At 42.9% G+C, this 20,409-nt stretch overlaps 4 protein-coding genes across 4 annotated transcripts; 3 read left to right on the forward strand and 1 right to left on the reverse strand.

Moving 5' to 3' along the window:
• Position 1: 1 nt before the first annotated feature.
• Positions 2 to 2,735, forward strand: fis1 (fission, mitochondrial 1). The gene is made up of 5 exons (XM_056442634.1): positions 2 to 108; positions 531 to 663; positions 1,508 to 1,584; positions 1,716 to 1,821; positions 1,923 to 2,735. The coding sequence occupies exons 1-5, from the start codon at positions 64 to 66 to the stop codon at positions 2,024 to 2,026; spliced, it is 465 nt and encodes a 154-aa protein (XP_056298609.1). The 5' UTR covers positions 2 to 63; the 3' UTR covers positions 2,027 to 2,735.
• A 5,305-nt stretch (positions 2,736 to 8,040) lies between these two features.
• cldn15a (claudin 15a) lies at positions 8,041 to 11,280 on the forward strand. The gene is made up of 5 exons (XM_056442797.1): positions 8,041 to 8,361; positions 9,271 to 9,435; positions 9,628 to 9,709; positions 9,775 to 9,882; positions 10,644 to 11,280. The coding sequence occupies exons 1-5, from the start codon at positions 8,145 to 8,147 to the stop codon at positions 10,738 to 10,740; spliced, it is 669 nt and encodes a 222-aa protein (XP_056298772.1). The 5' UTR covers positions 8,041 to 8,144; the 3' UTR covers positions 10,741 to 11,280.
• Positions 11,281 to 11,983: 703 nt separating this feature from the next.
• On the forward strand, positions 11,984 to 18,715 carry dnajc3b (DnaJ (Hsp40) homolog, subfamily C, member 3b). Its single transcript, XM_056443016.1, has 12 exons — positions 11,984 to 12,443; positions 13,284 to 13,394; positions 13,522 to 13,646; positions 13,786 to 13,860; positions 13,957 to 14,100; positions 14,270 to 14,451; positions 14,606 to 14,725; positions 14,846 to 14,951; positions 15,026 to 15,146; positions 15,386 to 15,524; positions 15,656 to 15,804; positions 17,184 to 18,715. The coding sequence occupies exons 1-12, from the start codon at positions 12,359 to 12,361 to the stop codon at positions 17,324 to 17,326; spliced, it is 1,500 nt and encodes a 499-aa protein (XP_056298991.1). The 5' UTR covers positions 11,984 to 12,358; the 3' UTR covers positions 17,327 to 18,715.
• Positions 18,716 to 18,888: 173 nt separating this feature from the next.
• On the reverse strand, positions 18,889 to 20,390 carry naa38 (N-alpha-acetyltransferase 38, NatC auxiliary subunit). The gene is made up of 3 exons (XM_056442199.1): positions 20,260 to 20,390; positions 19,696 to 19,864; positions 18,889 to 19,506 (listed from the first exon to the last, which is right to left on the reverse strand). Exons 1-3 carry the CDS (start codon positions 20,296 to 20,298, stop codon positions 19,379 to 19,381), a joined length of 336 nt encoding a protein of 111 aa, XP_056298174.1. The 5' UTR covers positions 20,299 to 20,390; the 3' UTR covers positions 18,889 to 19,378.
• Positions 20,391 to 20,409: the final 19 nt, after the last annotated feature.

Genomic DNA, 20,409 nt, shown 5'->3' on the forward strand with positions numbered 1-20,409 from the left:
GATGACGTCGATTAGCTATATCACGTGATAAGATGGGCGGAGCCGAGATCTGTTTCCGGAAACATGGAGGCGGTTGTCAGCGATGTGGTAGCTCCAGAGGACCTTAAGGTACGTTTACAAATGATTTAACCTCTTTATTTCATAACACATACATAAAAAGGTATGTTCGACACATACGTTGTGTCATCTAAACGTTTGATATCTCGTTAAAGGCTGATACTCGCTTAAAAAGCGACGTGTCGGAGGATACTTTGAAGCGTCACCTAGCTGGCTAATGCTAACGACCGTGTTTACGATCAGACATTAGTCACGGGGACATCGGTATTTCCGTTTATAGATCGATATGACTCATGCTAACAGATTGTGACCGTGATGTCCTCTTTTTTTAGGTTATAGTCAGGAAACGATACATACAGAGTGCTAACTTTACGCGTAACGTCTGCCAAAACGAACGCAGTAACATTTGCAAAGTGTTTCGGTTTCAAATCTTCAAATTTTGTGGTTGCTTGATTTCTGCTTTGTTTTGCCAGAAATTTGAGAAGAAGTACAACAATGAGCTGGTGAAGGGAGCCGTCTCCAAGGAAACGAAGTTTGAGTATGCCTGGTGTCTGATCCGGAGTAAATACACAGAGGATATCAAGAAGGGGATTGTGCTCTTGGAAGGTAAGTTTATGTGCTTTTGGGGCTTATGTTTATATTTTAAAGTTTGAGAAATACACAATATTGAAGAAGGATGGTTTAAATGTTGTTCTTAAATAATTCAGGTATGTACCGGAACATATCGTTAGGGTCTTTATTGAAAAATGTGAACATTTGGACATTCAGCAAGATTTATGTGTATTTATATATATATATATATATATATATATATATATATAAAATAATATGGTATCTCAACATAACATTAATTAGTGTATTTTAATTTGGGGCTCAAGGAAATAATAAATACTTTAAAATAAAACGGTGTGCATTCCCTTTTTTTCAAAGATTAATCTGTGTTGAACCTTTTTATTTAAACTTGTAACATAAAGATTGGGATGAACTCTAAATGTATTATTATATGTGAATTAATTAAGAATGTATTTAGGTATAATTGTTAAATATACGTCTGTCTGTATTGACGTATCTGTAATCTTAAATCATGTGGTAATGTTGATTGTGAAATTGTAAGTGACTCTTACGGGGCGGCTTTAGCTCAGTGGGGTAAGAGGGCCCGCAACTGCAACAGGGGGTTGGTTTCCTCGCTCGCCCCCCCATTAGCAGTAGTGTTCCTCCTTGAGCACTGAGCAAGGCCCTGAACCCCCAGCTTCGCGACCGCTTCACACTGCCCAAATAAACTAAGGATTAAATGTTAAGAAAAAATTTTGGGGGAATTTAAAAAAATATAAAAAAAATTCTATACAAATAGCTCTTTGATGTTCTGATTGTTACCAGGAACATATCAGACAAGGGATGTGTCACCATCACTGTTTGCAAAGTCAGACTGTTTTTTTTGTGTTGGTCCTAGAACTTGTTCAGACGGCATCAAAAGATGACTCCCGGGACTTCTTGTTCTACCTTGCAGTGGCCAACTACAGACTCAAAGTTAGTGCCCATTGTCTTTTGTCTATTGTAGCATCTAATTTTCAATGCAGCCCTTGCATTTTGTTAATTAATTTAACATGTTCACACTTCAGAGAGTACTTTATATTTCCTCTCTCCTGTTCTGCTCCCAGGAATATGAGAAAGCCCTGAAGTACATTCGGACCCTCCTAAAGAACGAACCGGGCAACAAGCAGGCTCAGGAGCTGGAGAAACTCATCGTCAAGGCTCTGAAGAAAGGTACGAGCCAATCTGAGTCGTGACGTATAACAGAATATCTTTGGTTATTTCACCCCGTTTGTCTTTTTACCCACGATGCTGACATTCACTCGTTAACGCAGACGGCTTGGTGGGCATGGCGATCGTCGGGGGGATCGGTCTGGGCGTGGCCGGTTTGGCGGGCCTCATCGGCTTGGCTGTGGCGAAGGGAGCTGCTAAATCCTAACCTGGCCGTGGGACGACCTGTTTTCACTCTGCTGGGCTGACGGAGGGACTCCTCACCTGCATCGATAACAATAAAGTGTGTGGCGGGAGCTCGATGGATGTAACATTTTGATTTGAAGTCGAGTTTACTCCGCAACACATTAAAGGGTTTGAATAACGCCAGTGAATAATCATTTCTTAACAGGGTTGAGATTCACCATACATATGCCATTACTACGCTTTCTATTCACCCACCATAGCATTGCACTTTCTCATTATTTGTGTAAATAAATTAGGATAGTCATATGCAGCTTAAGTTTTATGTAATTTTTTTAAAACATTTTGTTTGCACCTCCTGCGTGAACTTCCCAAGTACAGAAATATCTTTCTAAAAGTGCAGTTGCGGTTGTGCAACTGTCTGTTTGATTATTTTTGTCACATAATTGTTAAGGAGTGTTATAGGTGCAGGTGGAAGTGTGGCTCGTGATACCAGAAGCAACAGGATGGTGTGTTCGCGGCCGTAATGCAGGCAGACGACTGAATGGACGAGGAGGCAACCAGAGGTTTGCTTTTATTTTGGGCATGTTTCTGTCTTTGTTGGTTCCAAATACTACTTCAGATGAAGGGAGCTAACACAGCTGTTTAAAATGAATATCTTGTCATTTAAAATGCATTTACCTGTGCTACGTTGTGTGTTTCATTATTATTAAATAAAAAGATTTTGAACTGAAGTTTTTGTCGTGCCGTTCATTGACAAGTGTCTCGCTGTCGGAGTATCACGCTCGCTGGTGTTTCTCTTGAGAGCCGAATACAGCGGAAGAAATAAGTGCAGAAGAAGAAAAAGTTTACAGTAGATTAAGGATCATTTGAGCACTGATGATTCTTTGGTTCATGAAGTAGGTTTGTTTGTTTAAAGTCTTTCATGTGAACCTTTCGTGTTTTAATCTTTCTTGTTTTTATGTAATTAGTGTGAGGTTCTTGTATGAAACCTTTAAACTGTCATCTTGGCCAGGGCTCTTGGACATGAGCTTCAGAATCCTGGCTAATTGAAGGTTAAATAAAAAATACTCAAATGCTCCAAAAGAAACCCACACTTATCCATATGATATGTACGAAGTGACACATTTACATTGTGTTTTGTCCACAATAAAAATAACATAATTCAAATAATTACAAGGAAAAAGTAGCACATTTTTCCAATTAATTCAAAGGCATGAAATGACAACATTATCAAAATAGTTTCCACTTTCAATTAATTATTTGACTTCAGCAAATTGTTTATGATCTTGATTAGTTTAATCTAAAACAAAGCACAGTTGTTTTTTAACAAGCTTTTTTAATGTTTTCGACTGATTAGTAGCTACGTCTGTTAAATAAATGTGCACTTGGTTTAGATGTCATCTGAAAATATAAAGACATTATAGGTGCTTTATGTTTTTAACTGTTATGAAAGATCAAGATACTGGGACTTCCCATTGATGTCAACCTGCATCTCATCAATTTATCAGTCATTTTAGAAGATTTTTTTTTTGATCGAGCAAAGTCCAATTCAATTCTTATCTTATCATTTATTGGTTAGTAAATTTACAATGCTGTTGTGGTAGAAACTGATCGATTGTGCATTGTGATCAGTGAGAGTTAGCTCCAGCCCACGGATTGGGCCCAGCCTTTTCCCCTCGCTTTTCAATCATCCTCGTGTAACCCACTGATTGGCTCAGGGAGGAAAAACTTTCAATTGGCCAATCCAGGACCCGAGTCCTAATAAATGTCCGGGTCAAGGGAGGTCACTTCCTGTTTCGTTTGGGTGCAGACAGCGGTCAGGTTTTTGAGATACAAACTTTGTATCCGATGAAGATGGCGCGCTACCCACGAGTTGGATGAACGCAACTGCCCACTGTGACAAAGTTTCTTTTCATTATAAATATGTGTACTTGATTTATTTTTATGTTCAGTAAAAGCCCTTAAACTTAACCATTTGATTTTGTGTTTTTCACACACGACTTGAGCTCCATAGCCGAACCTGCGACAACATCATAGAAATTAGAAATTAAATCTTGAAATTGAGCCACAGGTTACACTCGCATCTTGACCCACAGACCGATGCAAGTCTATGGCACTGTTTTTTACGACGGGAAGGCTTATGGAGGCTATCAGTTGTGTGGGGTGTTATCAGCCTCGTGGGGTGTTACTCATTAACTCATCTGACAGGACCGAAACTCCCCAGGGACAGATCAGTGAAAACATTAATCTTCTTTGGTGTGAAAGAGCTGATTGAGAAGAGAGAAAAGGGTGGGTAAAGGAAAAAGGGTAGGTAAAAGGGCTCAAATTTTTTTAAATTAATATCCAAACAGAGGAGCAGAAAAGAAAGTAATCGGCCACCAGAGCCGGAGTGGTTGTCAGTCTCATCCTGTGTGCAGTTTTAACACACGTTAACATTAATGATTCATCAAAACCCGTATAATTCAGATCGGCTTCAGTGAGTTCCAGTTACGAGGGCCAATGTTCATTGAGTGTGCGCTGGTTTAAACACATGGCTGAGAAATATTATTGTGTAATAATCACCATGAAGACATAGAAAGCATGAGGGAACATGATGTATTGGAGAAGCTACACCCTGTTGCTATGGATCATCACAGTAATATGAAGTTACTGTATAATCCAGTAGAACAGTGGTTTATTGTCACTTTATATCACTGCAGGTAGACATGGAGGAAAAGACACGAGTTGTGTCTTATGTGTGTAGTTAATGTGTAATATGTGTTCCCTGCTGGGACTATCTCCTTTTTTTTTTTACTGATCAAATTCTGAGATTGTATTTGCAGAGCAGCGTCAGACTAAAACGTCGAAATACCAACAGTGGGAAAGGAAAACCGTCCGGCAGACTGCTGCTTGTGTCCCGTGTGCACTTTATTTTGCTTAAACACAACCAAGTAGTTTTGTGGCGTTTAAAGAAAAAAATGAAATCGTAATCCAGGATAAAGTAGGTTTCCATCAAATGTAAAACGAGAGTTTGGTTGTATAGTGATGCTCATTTGCAGGAGACAGGCTTGCTCACACTATTCGGCTCTACGGATGGGCATACCGGTCTGTTGGTGGTGTATAATCAGTCAGTCGGCCCACCACTTTGGTCCAGATTGAAACATCTCTACATTAATTGGGTGCATTCGCAGACATCGTGGTTCAGGCATTTGTGATTCCCAGAGGATGAATTTTGACTTTGTGATCAACATTTTAATAACCAAACCAAAAACAGAAAAACACAGACTTCTCTCATCGGAAACAACTGAAACTGTTTCATCTGGCAGATCATTTGTGTTGATCCTCAATGCTCTGAGTAATAAGCCGATTTATGAAAGGTAGTTTTAGGGCCTTTTCAGGGCCAAGCATCTTCTAACATGTGTATCTTAAAGCGTGTTTGTTAAAAGGTTAAATTCTGTTTGATCTGAAATGTTTTCCCAAACTCTCCACACCGTGCATTTCATAAGATGTATCACTATAGCTGTAAAATAATAAAATCCAACTATCTGCACCAAGACTGAGTGATTTTTTTGATACATGCCTAAACCACAGAATAATAAATAAATAGTAAATAATCTAGCAGACACATTTTTTAAACTATGTTCATCTATTCTGTTCAGTCATCCATTGTGCCATGTGACAAGTAATGTATGGAAAGCACATAGTGAAAGGATGGAACACATAAACTTTGATTTCACATGTAATATCACAAACTCATCAGCAACAAATGCTACGAAGTGAGCTATAAAAGTTGGCTTTGTAAACAGCTCGGCCATAAAATTAGATGTTTATGGCGGCGCAGGATCCAGTTTTCAGAGCTCAGCAGGAGTTCAAGTAGATAAATGGTCAAATAATTTAGGGTTTACCCGTAGTTTGAATTTACGCCTTTATCTTTCATAAACTGAGACTCTGCAGAACCCAAAAATGACCTCAAATACTCTCAAAGTGTTTATAATGTTATGTATTATTCCTGGAACAGATTCATTTACAAAATGTCCTTTGGGATTTACTTTTCTTGATCCAAACACTCTTCATATAAAACATCTAACTCGGTAATATATCAACAAGCCTTTATCACAAAGACATTTTGACATGTCACGGTACAAACACCGTTGTAAATACAAAAAATTAACTGATTGATTGACAAAAGTTCCTTTGCAAAACACTTCCCCTCCCTTTTCCTTCAGAGACCTGATGATCTGAGGTCAGGTTTATGGTTGGTGCACTCACAGTTCATCTATTTCTGGAGCCTCATTCTTGACCTTTATACAAACGAGTTTGCCGGTTTACAAATCTCCTCACCTCTTTACACTTGAAGGCTTTTTCTGAACTCCTTGATAAGATTTATCTTAATATTATCAGTGTGTCCTGGATTTGGCAACACTGACCCATTTGCTGTCAAGAGGATTATTAATTAAGACAGAAACACGGAAACTAAAGGGTGAACTCGATAACTTCATACCCTTTTCATTTGCTTTTACCTGAGACTTTTGGTCTCAGTTAGACCAATTACACCCTGATACCTTTCCAAATTGATTCAAAATCGTGGTTGTGGCGCTCAGTGAAGCGTGACCTTGAGTCTTGAGATTTCTTAATCACTCCATTACTTTACAATCACATACGTAAACTAATTTTACAACCTGGTAAGTTTCCTATAATTTATGAGGGCTATTGTCTCCATGACACTAACTAGCATTCTGTTTGTAAATGATTTCATCAGCTAACGCTATGGAGCAACCAACGGCAGCTCCATGCAGGGTCGCTAGATGACAGCTAGCTCGCTAACCTTATCGCTTTACATAAAGTTAGCCAATTGTCTGTGTCTTCCTTGCATCACTCTTGGCTGACATAAAACAATCATTAAACCTTTCCTTGGCAGCTTACTGTTACATCGTTTATTGTTTGCTAAAAATCAACGCAGTTTGTCATGCGTTAGGATCGTGGATCACGTGAGCCGGTGGAGTTTACACAGCGAGCTGTAATCCAGCTACGCTGCATGGTTGCTTTGGCGTTGGTTTCTTCGTGATGTTAGCCGATAGGGTAATTTGTAAACAAGAAACTCAACACAGTTGGTGCTGCTCAGAGACAAGGCAGCTCGGGACAGCACGATTACGTCCAATTCTTTTAATTTTGCAGGGATAAATGGGCCTCAGTTTTGAGTTCTGTTACTGTCCGCTGACAGATTGGCAAGACAATGTGAGTCATACTGTTGATGTGGAAACAGGGTGAATCTTTACTTAGATGGATAATAGAATATCTCGGTGAGCCGCAATTGTCCTTCCTTGAATAGATATGTAGAAATATGTTTGTTCTTGGCACCACGTGCACGTCATTCCAAAAACTTAAAGTAACAGGACATTCAATTCATTTCATACACGTCATTCACAATCACTTATTATCACACTACCTTTGCAGAAGCAAAACAATGGTGTGTGTGTAATCCCTGGTTCGGACTGTTCAAGTCAGGAATATCTACAAAGTCCTAATCTTATTTTAACCGCCAGACACACAGATCCTCCTTACACAAGGCACGCCAAGCGTGAAGAACTCTGAGGACTTTCAAAATGCTAAACAGATGACAAAGAACTATTAATGCGTGTATGATGCCATTCAGGTGTCCAAAAAAAGTAGTGTTTAAAGACGCTTCGGTATGCAACTTGGGGTAAAATGGTACATTTTTGTGAAAGATCCAGCATAAATGAAAGAAAGTTAAATTGCTTATAATGGTCAGTTGTTCATGAAAGAAAACAACGAGGTGAAAAATGTCAAATAAACAGTGCAGCGTCATTAACAGTGACCGATGACCATTGGACCCTGAGAGTGAGCCGATAAACACCTGTTGAGTTTCAGGGGTGTAAAATATGAAAGAAAGAAGAGAGAGAGAGAGAGAGAGAGAGAGAGGGAGAGGGAGAGAGGTAAAGGGAGGGGAGGAGGGAGGAGAGAAGGTCATATAAATCATTATACATATCTGTAGAGCTGGACACATCTCACAGTGGCCGGACAAACACGCCACGCTCTCGCACCAAAATCAGATGTTCTGTTTTTTATAACAAAGTTTTTATTGATTTCAAAAACTGAGATCTGGATATACTTTTGCTTGACTGCTGGGCCGAGGTGGGGTCATGGATCAGATTGTGGAAGTAGTGGCTTTGTTGCTGTCGTTCGTCGCTTGGGTGATGGTGGGGGTCACCCTGCCGAACCGTTACTGGAAGATCTCCACCGTCGACGGGAACGTCATCACCACCTCCACCATCTATGAGAACTTGTGGATGTCTTGTGCGACGGACTCGACCGGGGTGCATAACTGCAGGGAGTTTCCTTCGCTGTTTGCTTTGAGCGGTACGGTGGCATTAAATATATGATGTAATCTAAATGAATAATTAGAATGGGTCGACTGTGGGTCAGTGGTCTAGGGTCAGCAGGTCCGTCTTTCAATCAACGGGTTGACGGTTCAATCCCCGTCCTAGTCGATGTGTCCTTGAGCAAGTCACTTAACCCTGAATTGCTCCCTGTAGCTGTGTCTACGGTGTGCGAATTAAAATCGCTTTGGATAAAGGTATAAGATAAATGTAGTGATAGAGAAAAAAAATGTCATTCTTGATCCACAAGACATCGATAGATCATTGTCACGTAAAAAAGTAGAAGAAAAAGAAGATGATTACATTCTATCACACAGGGGCGGTTTTTCCTACAGGCGGTATAGTTTATATTTTGACATATAAAAAATAATCTAACATTAGGGTAAAATGAGCCAAAAATCGAAAACGGAAGGAAACAGAAAACAAAAAAAACATTATTTGCAGGCGACGAGGGAGTGAATGGTTGATCAGGGGGGCGTGGCCGGAGCGTAGTTCAGCACAGACGTGACATTTTCTCAGGGATTTTGTTCTTTATTTAATGTTTGTTCATTGTTGCGATCGTTGTTCTGTTTATTTGAAAGAAATTCAGTCTTGCAGGGCAAAATAGCGTTTGAAAGTGCAAAATCGGTTTGGGGGGGGGGGGGGGGGCGCCACGAGTGAAGCTCGCCTAGAGCGCCAAATGTGCTCGGGCCGCCCCTGCTTTCACATGTTGCTTTGTCAGAAACACAGATGTTAAAGAACAATCCTGGAACATCCTGGACTTTTGCTTCTTTAAACTTTCAGAACAATTTATTGCGTTTACAAACCGGCCGTAGTCTCGTGACCCCTTTTCAAGGCAGGTGACACGGGAAAAGTTGTGAATCGACGGATGTTTTTGTCTTATTTCCAGGTTACATCCAGGCGTCTCGTGCCCTGATGATCACGGCGATAGTGTTGGGCTCGTGTGGACTGCTCGCGGCCCTGATAGGAGTGCAGTGTTCAAAGGCAGGAGGGGAAAACTATGTTCTCAAAGGGAGGATTGCTGGAACTGCTGGAGTCCTCTTCATACTTCAAGGTAACGAAGATAAGAACACATATCTGACCAGTCTGACCTTCTTATACACTATCCTATAATGCTTTATTGCACATTCAAGTCATTCATACATTTCCTCCTCCTGGTTATCTGAAGACATTTTGTGCAACTATCTGTAAGCTTCCTTCCGCTGCTTTCCCAATTACTAAAGGAGAGTTATTTTTCTATCAAAAGGTCTGTGCACAATGGTCGCAATTTCCTGGTACGCCTTCAACATCACTCGGGAATTCTTTGACCCCTTCTATCCCGGGACAAGGTAAGATGACGCGACGCTCACATGGGCCGACTGACAGTCCGCTGACAATCTGCCGTGTGTTGCAGGTATGAAATAGGAGAAGGACTTTACATCGGCTGGTGCTCCGCTGTGCTCGCCATTGCTGGAGGAGCCATTCTCACCTGCTCCTGCAAAATGGGCACAAAGGAGAAATAGTGAGTTCAATTCTTATGGTTGGATCCCTCCCCGTCAGACAAAATATGTTAATCATTTATTTGTTGATGGTGTTAATAGGTATAAGGCTCTGTAGTTCCTCCGTACACTATAGATGTAAAGGTGAGAAGGTTAGTTTTACATTTTAGGTCGTGAAATGAAGAATATAAGTATCTTTAATGAGATTAATTAGTATTCAAATGAATGGAAATTTGTGTAATAATAATACAAAAATAATAAAACAACTAATACAGCTAGAATAAGTAACACATTGATAGACTATCAACATGAATAAATTTATAAATATATTTAATAATAAATTTAGGAAACTAAATTGATTCTTTGTATTTCAGCTGCGCATTTATTTTGACATGTTTTTATAACACGAACACGTGTGATATTGTGGAACCTTGAACATCGTTTAGAAATGAATTAATGTCACTCTGGTGCCTTGTTGTGACAACATTTAATTAATTCACCTGAGGGATGTTTAGCAACTCCTATATTGGGCATCATCATCTGAAGTGGGACCATTGTATTTCTGGTTCCCCCAGTGGTGGATGAAAACACACTGGTGCATAAAAAATGACAACGGCACACTTTTTTTTATCGCCCTTATGATTTGATTGTAATATTATTTTTTAATGACATGTCACAAATAGGAAAAGCCTGAAATCCATATAGCTACTTTATTTCCAGGGTCCAGGTGTACTGCACTCATCATCAGTGACCTGTGTTTTGGTTCAACCTTCTTGTTTTGCAGCCCGTTGCCTCTTCACACCAGGGGAACGGTGTATTCTGGAGCAGCACCGTCCCGGAGCCAGGCTACCAGCACGTACGGACAAAATGTTTACGTTTGAACCAGAAGTGAAAACTTTGGACAGAAATCTCATCTCTTGATAAATCCTGGAGTAAAATATATTTGCATCAGTTTTTTGTCAGCATGGTGCTCAGCTTTTCTAATTCTTTGCCATGTGGAAAAGCTACAGGTCCATCATAAAGTAACACAGCACCATCAAACTGTATATAATCACATTATATAAAGTGTGTGCTCTGTAAAAATGATAGCATTGAAATTATAGAGTTGAAGTTGTAAAATTTGTAAAAAGCTAGCTTCTTATCACCTTATTGCCACACAGATGTGTGCAATGATTCTATTTATGTTTCGCACAAATACATTTTCATAGTCACTTATATCCAAAGAAATTGAACCATTTGATGATCCTCATACACACTTCCAGACATTAATTAAGGGGAAGGTCAAAAACTGTGATAATTCAGATATTTGTGTGTTGTTTTGTACAGTTTTATAGATAGTACCTGTGAAAAAGCGTTAGGGCAAGTTATCTTTTTTTTGTTGTACGATGGAGCACAATAAAAAGTGTTATGCTAAATATTTCTGTTTGACTTTGTATTCCCGTGATTGATAAAGAAAAAAACCAAAATTAAATATAATCTAATTATCATTAATGATTGGCGTGAAATATTGCACATTAAACACATGTATTTCAAATTCAAACAATATGTCATGAAACACAAATTATGTCGGCCACAGCATATTCAGACATTTTGAGATCACATCATGTGACTTAAATGTTATATTTTATTTTATAATCGTAAAGTTGTGTCTTTATGTTTACATATAATATGTATTACATTGTGCTCTGCTTCCCAATTAAGATATATATGTCACAATGAAATATTTAGCTAAATTATATTGAGGCCATGTTCTTATAGGAATTTGGGGGGGAAATGACATCAACATGGCTTTATATTGTACACAGGCATATTAGATTTTTCTTCAATTAGAATTTTACAATCTTAAAAATGAATACATTAAATAAGCTCATGATGTTTGCAGCAATAAGCCTCCATATCAGAGCCCCATTGGGTGAGTTCACTTTCGATGTCTGCCTCCACGACTCTTCCTTAGTGAGAGCGCGCGCCGCCTGTCTGGCCCATGCAGGGGATCGGCTTTAAAATAGTCCCTCCAATGAGAGCAGCCCACGTTTGGGCGTGTCATGTAGGGCGGACCATGTGGACCAATCACGGGAGTGCTGTGCAGAAAGGGAGGGGACGACAACCAGGGGAGAAAGGTTTTGTGTACAAAGGGCTGTCAGCTGTTCGTCGGCATGTTAGGTGAACTTGTTTTAAGTCACGTAAAGTCCGCCGAGTCGCTGTCAAGGCGGAGGGACTCCTGTTAAATCAACACCATTTTTTTTTAGGGGGGAACCTTTCAGCGGGGTGCCTCATTTCTACACGGAATTCTATCACACCGGGACCGTAAATACACCGTCGTAGCTTGTTCCTGCGGCCCGGCATAGACGGCGGGGGGGGGGGGGGGGTGTGTGGTGGGAAACGATGAGGATTTAACAAGAGAACATCGCCGTGTCAATGACACGAACCGATATCTTCCCCTCGACGTGAAAGCAGAGCCGTTAAGTTCGCGGGTTCCGGTGTGAAAACTCAAACCGAGGGATGGAGTCGTGTCGGCGGACGGGACTCAGCGGGGTCCTGTGCTCCCTGTCGCTGCTGTGCGTCGTGCTGGACATCCAGCTGGACGGTAAGCCCGGATCTACTTTCTCAAACAAGTGTTTTAAAAAGGACGAAAAAAAGCCTCCGCGGACGCAAGTTCGGGTGCCCCCGTGTGTAGGTTACGTCCCGCCCCGCCCCTTCGAGACTTGCTCACGATAGTCTGGTTATTTATTTAATAAGAATATAGTTTCAGGGCCCTTAAAACAACATGTAACAGATGGTTAAGAGGATGTAAGGCGTTGTCGGGAATTAAAAGGCTTTTTCGAGGGGTCCTCCCCCCCCCCCCTCCCGGTTACCAGGACTACACATCCGTGATTAAGTTAAGTAAATACTAAGTAAATCAAACTCATACTCCAGGGTGACGCCTTCGAATATCTTATTGTGTCCAATCATCTGCCCCAGAGATATTAAAATGTCTGACATGAAATCAGAAAGCAGAATGCTTGGCATTTTTCTTGTTAAATGACTTAAATAATTAAGGTATTTTCTAAATGTAGCTGATTATTTCTTCTTGTCGATTAGCAAATCATATTAGCCCTAAACGTGTATAAAACAACTCCTGTATCATGCTGTGTATTAATCCAAGTTATGTCCTCTTTCCATCAGTGTGAAATATTATCCTGATTTTAGACTTAGACAAAAAAGCTGTTAGTAGGAATATAAATCATAATGTAATTAGGTGAATATAAGCATAGTGTTATTGGATTAATTAATTTGAGCGATTGACGATTTGTGTGTTCTCAACACTCACGATTCAGTAATTTCCCGTGATGTCCGACTGTATTTTGTCTGTCCGTCCAAACGTTGTCTCCGAATCTTCGTCCCTGAAGTATTTCTAGCGAGGCTCAAGCGCCGCTCTGTGTCTCAGGTGTCCTGGGGGCGACTCACGTCGAGATCGAGCACCACTTGGAGATGGGTCGCAAGCTTTTGGCCGCCGGTCAACTGGCTGAAGCGTTGTCCCACTATCACTCTGCCGTAGGTAAGGTCGCTCACGAACTGACACGCATGTATCCTGGCTGACGTGCTCCACCGACGCCGGCCCCTCCACTGCAGACGAAGACGAAAGAGTGCTTTGACAAACTGTTGTGTTTGTTGACGTTTGACAGAGGGAGACTCTAAGAACTACCTCACCTACTACAAGCGCGCTGCAGTGTTTCTGGCTATGGGCAAATCCAAATCTGCCCTGCCAGACCTGACCAAAGCCATCCATCTGAAGCCTGACTTCCTGGCTGTAAGTTCACCTGATCACAACCAGAAAAAATCTGTCGCCTCAAGTGTGTTTATGTATTGATTTCCATCTCCCGGGTCTCTCTTTTGCTCTCCTACGTCTCCTCTTGACGTCACGTCTCTTTATTTTCCTGCATTTTCAGGCCAGGTTGCAGAGAGGGAATATCCTGTTAAAGCAGGGCAGCACACAGGAGGCCTGGGAGGACTTTGAAGCTGTGGTAGGTTTAAAGTCCGACACCACTGTCTCTACCTTAGTGTTTTACCCGAGACTGCAGTTTAACAGAACAATCCATCTGTTTTATTGTTATTTTTAGCTGCAGCGCTCTCCAAACCACGAAGAAGCTCGGGATCAGCTGATGAGAGCGAACGAGCTGGAGGAGCTGCAGGAGGAGGCCCACGCTGCGTACCACCAAGGGGACTACAGCACCACCATCAACGTGCTCGAGAGAGTCATTGAGGTGTGTGTCTTGTGACATAAAATGTCAGTTTGTATCTGTTGTCTTATGTCCATAGTACAATATTAAAAAGGGCATTTAACTGTAAGTTTTCTTGCCTTTTTTACATTTGAGGTGACTCCGTTTGCACACGTCTCTTCACTCTTTTATAAAAGCTGCCGTCCTTCCCCAGATCTCTCCTTGGGATCCTGATTCTCGGGAGCTTCGCGCTGAATGTTACATCCGAATGGGAGATCCGCAGAAAGCCATCCAGGACCTGACGCCGACCACGAGGCTACGCAACGACAACCGCGCCGCCTTCCTGAAGCTCAGCGTGCTGCACTACAGCCTCGGAGATCACAGCGAGTCTCTCAAGTGAGCGTTTTGTTGTTCCTTGAATAAACAAACCGCGTTGATTTAGCCGGCAGGGTCATGCAAATCGAGCTGATTTTCATCTCGAGAGCATCGTGTTCGCGGCGTCGTTTCCCCGAGGCCGAGACGTCCATCTCACTCGTCTGTTTCTGCGCAGTCACGTCCGAGAGTGCCTGAAGCTGGACCAGGACGACAAAGAGTGTTTCAGCCACTACAAGCAGGTGAAAAAGCTCAGCAAGCAGCTGAACTCGGCAGAGGAACTAATTCAGCAGGAAAGGTCTGTGCTGTGATCCTGATGTATTGAGATGCAAGTTGGCAGAGGCGTGTGCATCTGATGAGGCGCGGCATACACCTGCACCCTAACCAACCCGGTCATCTTCTGTGTACACACTATTAGGCACCAGGTAGCCATTGATAAGTATGAATCGGTGATGAAGACGGAGCCGAACGTCCTGTTCTACACCAACCTGGCCAAGGAGAAGATCTGCTTCTGCATGGTCAAGGTGTGAGAGAGTGAGTGAGAGAGAGATTACGTTTCTGTGATGAATGTTAACCCTTTGTCTCGCCCCAATTCCAGCTCCGATTGGCTCTGGAGGCCATAGACGTGTGTTCAGAGGCTCACCAGAGAGACCCCCGCAACGCCAACGTCCTCCGAGACCGAGCCGAGGCGTACATTTTCAACCAGGAGTACGGGAAAGGTGACGGGACTCCCTCCACCCCTCAGTGGATGCCTTTGACTTCAGAACTATACACTCCTTACAAGACGGATCTCACGGGAACGAATATATATGTTGTGACTTTTTAGCAGGTTCTTCGTGGAGTTAAGATAATACTGTGAACCATTGGGGCAAAACAAAGATTCCGAAGATTAATTAAAAGTCTAATTAAAGTATTTGTGGTTGTTCTTAACGTCTTTTTCTTATTTGTTTGGCTTCAGCTGTGGAGGACTACCTCGAGGCGAGAGAGTTTGACAGCGAAGGCGAACGCATGGATCTCAAAGAAGGACTGGATCGAGCCCAGAAACTTCTCAAAGTCTCTCGTAAGAGGGACTACTACAAGATCCTCGGGGTCGGCAGGTAACCAGCCCGCCCAGTTCACTAAGAGAACTGGCTCAACTTCCTTAACGCGAGCAAATCTGTCCGTCATCGAGCGGATCGCTCCAGATGACTCTCGCCAACATTGTTTTTTTTTTCTTCTTCCTTCTCAGGGGTGCAAACAAGCAGGAGATCATCAAGGCGTACCGGAAGCTGGCGCAGCAGTGGCATCCCGACAACTTCCAGTCGGAGTCGGAGAAGAAAGAGGCGGAAAAGAAGTTTATCGACATCGCGTCGGCTAAGGAGGTCCTCATTGACCCAGGTCAGGAGCTGACATGGCTGTTGCATCTAGCAGACACTTCCTCCACAAGTCAGCCGCTTGGCGTCGCTGGAGAACGACGAAGTTCTCGCGCAGTTTATGTCAGCCGGTCACATTTTGACACCTAGCTAATCTGAAAAAGATTTGGAAGAGAAGGTTGATGCCATTCTCACGCGTTAAATAGGAAGACGGCGGCATAAAGTTGGAAATGGCGTAACAAAATCCACTCATCGGCGTCTCTGAAGCTCACCGATTAAACGCTAATATCTCACACGTTGTGTTTATGTGCAAGACTTTTGCTTGGTAAGCTAATAAACTCGCGACTGGAGCTTCACATTGGACCGTCGTGTGGAGAACGAGACCATTCCCCCAAAAAAGGTCAAACTATTCCTCTTTAATTCACACCGTTATCAGGCGCCGATGTTGGACGTAATCGAACGCGTGCGTCGTGTAAAACGATGATTCAGCCTCCCGTTGTCTTGAGCGTGTCCCTCCAATACTTCCCGTTGTCTTGAACGCGTCCCTCCAATACTTCTCGTTGTCTTGAGCGTGTCCCTCCAATACTTCCCGTTGTCTTGACCGTGTCCCTCCAATACTTCCCGTTGTCTTGAACGTGTCCCTCCAATACTTCCCGTTGTCTTGACCGTGTCCCTCCAATACTTCCCGTTGTCTTGAGCGTGTCCCTCCAATACTTCCCGTTGTCTTGACCGTGTCCCTCCAATACTTCCCGTTGTCTTGAACGCGTCCCTCCAATACTTCCCGTTGTCTTGAACGCGTCCCTCCAATACTTCCCGTTGTCTTGAACGCGTCCCTCCAATACTTCCCGTTGTCTTGAGCGTGTCCCGCCAATACTTCCCGTTGTCTTGAACGCGTCCCTCCAATACTTCCCGTTGTTTTGAACGCGTCCCTCCAATACTTCCCGTTGTTTTGAACGCGTCCCTCCAATACTTCCCGTTGTCTTGAACGCGTCCCTCCAATACTTCCCGTTGCCTTGAACGCGTCCCTCCAATACTTCCCGTTGTCTTGAACGCGTCCCTCCAATACTTCCCGTTGCCTTGAACGTGTCCCTCCAATACTTCCCGTTGTCTTGAACGCGTCCCTCCAATACTTCCCGTTGTCTTGAACGCGTCCCTCCAATACTTCCCGTTGTCTTGAACGTGTCCCTCCAATACTTCCCGTTGTCTTGAACGCGTCCCTCCAATACTTCCCGTTGTCTTGAACGCGTCCCTCCAATACTTCCCGTTGCCTTGAACGCGTCCCTCCAATACTTCCCGTTGTCTTGAACGCGTCCCTCCAATACTTCCCGTTGCCTTGAACGTGTCCCTCCAATACTTCCCGTTGTCTTGAACGCGTCCCTCCAATACTTCCCGTTGTCTTTCCAGAAATGAGGCAGAAGTTCGACGCGGGCGACGATCCTCTGGACCCTGAGAACCAGCAGGGGGGAGGCGGGGGACAGGGCTGGCCTTCCCACTTCAACCCTTTTGAGTCCGGCAGCAACTTCCACTTCAAGTTCCACCACAACTAGAGAGGAGGACTTGACGGACACCACAGGGGGGGGGGAGATGGGGGAGAAGAACAACAACAACAACTTTCGGCGGATTAATGGAGAAGTCTTCCTCGGAACTTGTGCTTCAGCTTGGACACAGTTTTGTCGGTTACTCTGAGATTTTATTTTGAATGCAGCGGAGGCTGGAGCTGCAGTGGACAGGGACTCGAGCCAAGGTCTGCCGGCTCCCGTCGAGGCGACGAGTCTCGCGTCGACACTCGGAGTGGAAAGGCGTCGGGCGTCGACATTGAGGCGGGGTTGTCCGGATCTTATAGTTTCTTTCTTTGTGCCATTCTTCAAACCTTTTATCGAGGAACTTTTTTTTGATTTTACGCAGTAGCTGCTTGGATGTGACGTAGGAGGACTGTCGGTGCGTTGATTTCCACTCGCAGTGTTCTTTAAAGGAATTGCTTGTTCACCGATCTCGGTCTACGTTTTTGACCGCGTCGAACCACGATTTTTATACATCATGGCAGCAAGAGGTTCACGTTGTTGAGCTCGAACGTGAATGGGAAGTCCGCGCGTCTTCCGCACTAGGAGAGGAAACGTGTCGGTGTTAAAGCTTTGAAATCCTGTGGATCTTAAATCAGTGCGGCGCCGTGATTTTGTTTTAAATTCTTTTTGTTTTTCACCAGCTATCTCATTGGAATGTGATCCTAACATTATGGATGCAACTCTATTATGAACACTCGGCCAAAACAAACGACTAATATTCTGGACAAAAGTGTCGTCATCGATGAGTCGAGACGTGTAGTATTTAGCTCCTTTCCTTTTCACTTATTTCGAAGCAAATCTTTGAAAACTTGCACTTTTACCCTTTTTGTTGGACAAACTCCACTCCTGAAATGTTACTGCAGGTTTTTCAAAAGCCTCTTTACAAACTAAGTGTGTCTTCGATGGTTATCTGAGAGCCTAACTCCCACAGAAAAGGGCACATTTCAAATGTTATGCTGAGCTGGGGTGGAACATCAGTTATATTTATATATGTATTATATTTGTAACAGGATGCTTAACCTTTAAGTTCCAGATAAAATCAAACTTTTTATGAGGCTCTAGTTTCACAACCAGGAAAGACGCACAAAAGTTTAACCTTAAACTAAGATGACATTCTTTTAAATATTTTACTTTTAAGTTATTTTGTCCAAATAGGCTCGAGGATACAGGGAATCTAAACGTCTTTGAATACCGTCAACCGCCCGACTGTGTGAACCAAATGTGACCGGCTCTTTGTATTTAAACCGACTGAATGCGACTGGTTTTCTTTCTGGGTTTTTCTTTTTAGGGTTTTCTGCTGTTAGTGGCAGCGATTTTACTGTTGCCAAACTGAAATCAGCTGACATGCTCCAGCGTATTAAAATATTGAAGCAATCTAATGTTGTCCTAATTTCATGATGCATGGTATAAAGAAGTATTTAGATTTCTACGCTAAAGCCGGATAGATGATCGTCCTCATATTTGAGATTCCCATAATCGGAAAGTTTCCTAACTTCCAGAGCACACCCACAACATCAGACTCACGACTAAGAGTAAAAAAACAGAAATCAGATAGTCTTTTTTATTATTCGACACGTCAAAATCTTTACTTCTTTCCAACTGCGAACCGTGCGATTTATTTTCCATCTTGAAACTTCTAGTCCCGTGGTGTACGCAGTCGTACTCCAGCTCCTGTTAACCGACTGACTTTTAGAAAGCATGTAGCTCCTGACGCATAATTTAAAACGAATAGCACAATGTATTTTAAAACAACATGAAGCAAAGAAACACCGTTTCCACACACGTCCATGGATCTGCCGTCTGCGTCCCCATCTCATACTGCTGTGTCGTACAGCCGTCGCTGCAAATGGACGCCCATCTTCAAGCTTGGAGGACATGGCTAAAATCCAGAATGTTGACACGGGAGTTCTGCATCCGTAGAGGTGAAGTCTGATAAAATCCTCCGACGAAGATGTCCACTCTCCCTTGAGCGCGGCCATACGTCTGCCTCCCTGAGAGACGGTTGCGTCGAGTGTGTCGTCCAAACGGGAAGGGCCTTCAACAGCGGTTGGATCTAAATCCTCGTGCTTCTTCCAGACTGTCTGCCTCCACCTCGATGGATACCACGTGGTGACCGGGGATCATGGCCAGGCCCAGGACTCTGGGTTCGGCCTGGGAGAATGTGTCTGAGGACAACATGGAGAAATAAATAACAAAATAAAAAGACACCCCCCCCCCAGTTAGTTACACAAAACCTGAGTTTGCACTGAATTTTAAATTCCCACGGTTCATTATCGAAGGTGTTGCTGGTTGTAAATCCACCTGCACCTCTTTCAGATTGCTCGGCCGTCTTTAGTCTTCACCTGGAGACTTACCTGTGGATTTGAGGAACTCCTGCGCTGATCCGAGGATGACGTTGCAGTCTCGGTCCGTGCAGAGGAAAAGCCCCACCAGAGTCCGTCCGTCCGTCATGCGGATCTTCATGTTTTTGTTCAGGAGCCCCTCAAGTTTCTGCCGGGCCTGGAGCCACGGGGACACTTCCTCCTGGACGCGAGCAGAAAGAAAACACTGAATTTACTGGTGGAACGAATTGTCAATTTCTTTATTAGCTGGAATATATATATATATATATTTACACACACACACGTACAGTTTGCACTCGTATGAAGAAGTGCGTTCTGCAGTTGCCAATACAAATAGCTATTTGGAGGCTAGGGTTAAAAAGCATTATGTCTCCACATATTATCTGGTAAATAATATGCCCTGACGTCACACAATGTTAACCTCACTGGTGACAGTTGTATTAGCTAATTCGTTAGCCGTCGGCTAACATAAAGGCTTAACTTTGACTGTTTTCTCTCAGTAATAACGCGTCAAACAACGTGAACAATAATGTAAAATACAACACAAATTAAATACGTAAAGCAAGATGTACATACATGTGTGGAAGGACCATTTTCCTCAATCATTGTTGCCATAATGCTTCTTGTTCCGCGACATTTGCTTTCCGGATCAATTTGTCTGACGGACCAGCGAAACCGGAAACGTCATATCCGTCTCTTTTTTTTAATTTTTTAAAGGGAACGACA

This window comes from Pseudoliparis swirei, chromosome 21 (genome assembly GCF_029220125.1).
Source record: "Pseudoliparis swirei isolate HS2019 ecotype Mariana Trench chromosome 21, NWPU_hadal_v1, whole genome shotgun sequence".
Lineage (NCBI taxonomy): Eukaryota > Metazoa > Chordata > Actinopteri > Perciformes > Liparidae > Pseudoliparis > Pseudoliparis swirei.

What these genes read in the sequence shown, in the direction of transcription:
- fis1 (XM_056442634.1), top strand. Translation starts at nt 64, where the DNA reads ATGGAGGCGGTTGTCAGCGATGTGGTAGCTCCAGAGGACCTTAAG. An exon ending in GGGGATTGTGCTCTTGGAAG is followed by an intron (nt 664 to 1,507) that starts GTAAGTTTATGT and finishes TGTTGGTCCTAG; the next exon opens with AACTTGTTCAGACGGCATCA. An exon ending in TGGCCAACTACAGACTCAAA is followed by an intron (nt 1,585 to 1,715) that starts GTTAGTGCCCAT and finishes TTCTGCTCCCAG; the next exon opens with GAATATGAGAAAGCCCTGAA.
- cldn15a (XM_056442797.1), top strand. Translation starts at nt 8,145, where the DNA reads ATGGATCAGATTGTGGAAGTAGTGGCTTTGTTGCTGTCGTTCGTCGCT. An exon ending in TTCGCTGTTTGCTTTGAGCG is followed by an intron (nt 8,362 to 9,270) that starts GTACGGTGGCAT and finishes TCTTATTTCCAG; the next exon opens with GTTACATCCAGGCGTCTCGT. An exon ending in AGTCCTCTTCATACTTCAAG is followed by an intron (nt 9,436 to 9,627) that starts GTAACGAAGATA and finishes TTCTATCAAAAG; the next exon opens with GTCTGTGCACAATGGTCGCA.
- dnajc3b (XM_056443016.1), top strand. Translation starts at nt 12,359, where the DNA reads ATGGAGTCGTGTCGGCGGACGGGACTCAGCGGGGTCCTGTGCTCCCTG. An exon ending in GATCACAGCGAGTCTCTCAA is followed by an intron (nt 14,452 to 14,605) that starts GTGAGCGTTTTG and finishes GTTTCTGCGCAG; the next exon opens with TCACGTCCGAGAGTGCCTGA. An exon ending in TCTGCTTCTGCATGGTCAAG is followed by an intron (nt 14,952 to 15,025) that starts GTGTGAGAGAGT and finishes CCCCAATTCCAG; the next exon opens with CTCCGATTGGCTCTGGAGGC.
- naa38 (XM_056442199.1), bottom strand. Translation starts at nt 20,298, where the DNA reads ATGGCAACAATGATTGAGGAAAATGGTCCTTCCACACAT. An exon ending in AAAATGGTCCTTCCACACAT is followed by an intron (nt 19,865 to 20,259) that starts GTATGTACATCT and finishes GCTCGCGTCCAG; the next exon opens with GAGGAAGTGTCCCCGTGGCT. An exon ending in GGAGTTCCTCAAATCCACAG is followed by an intron (nt 19,507 to 19,695) that starts GTAAGTCTCCAG and finishes TGTTGTCCTCAG; the next exon opens with ACACATTCTCCCAGGCCGAA.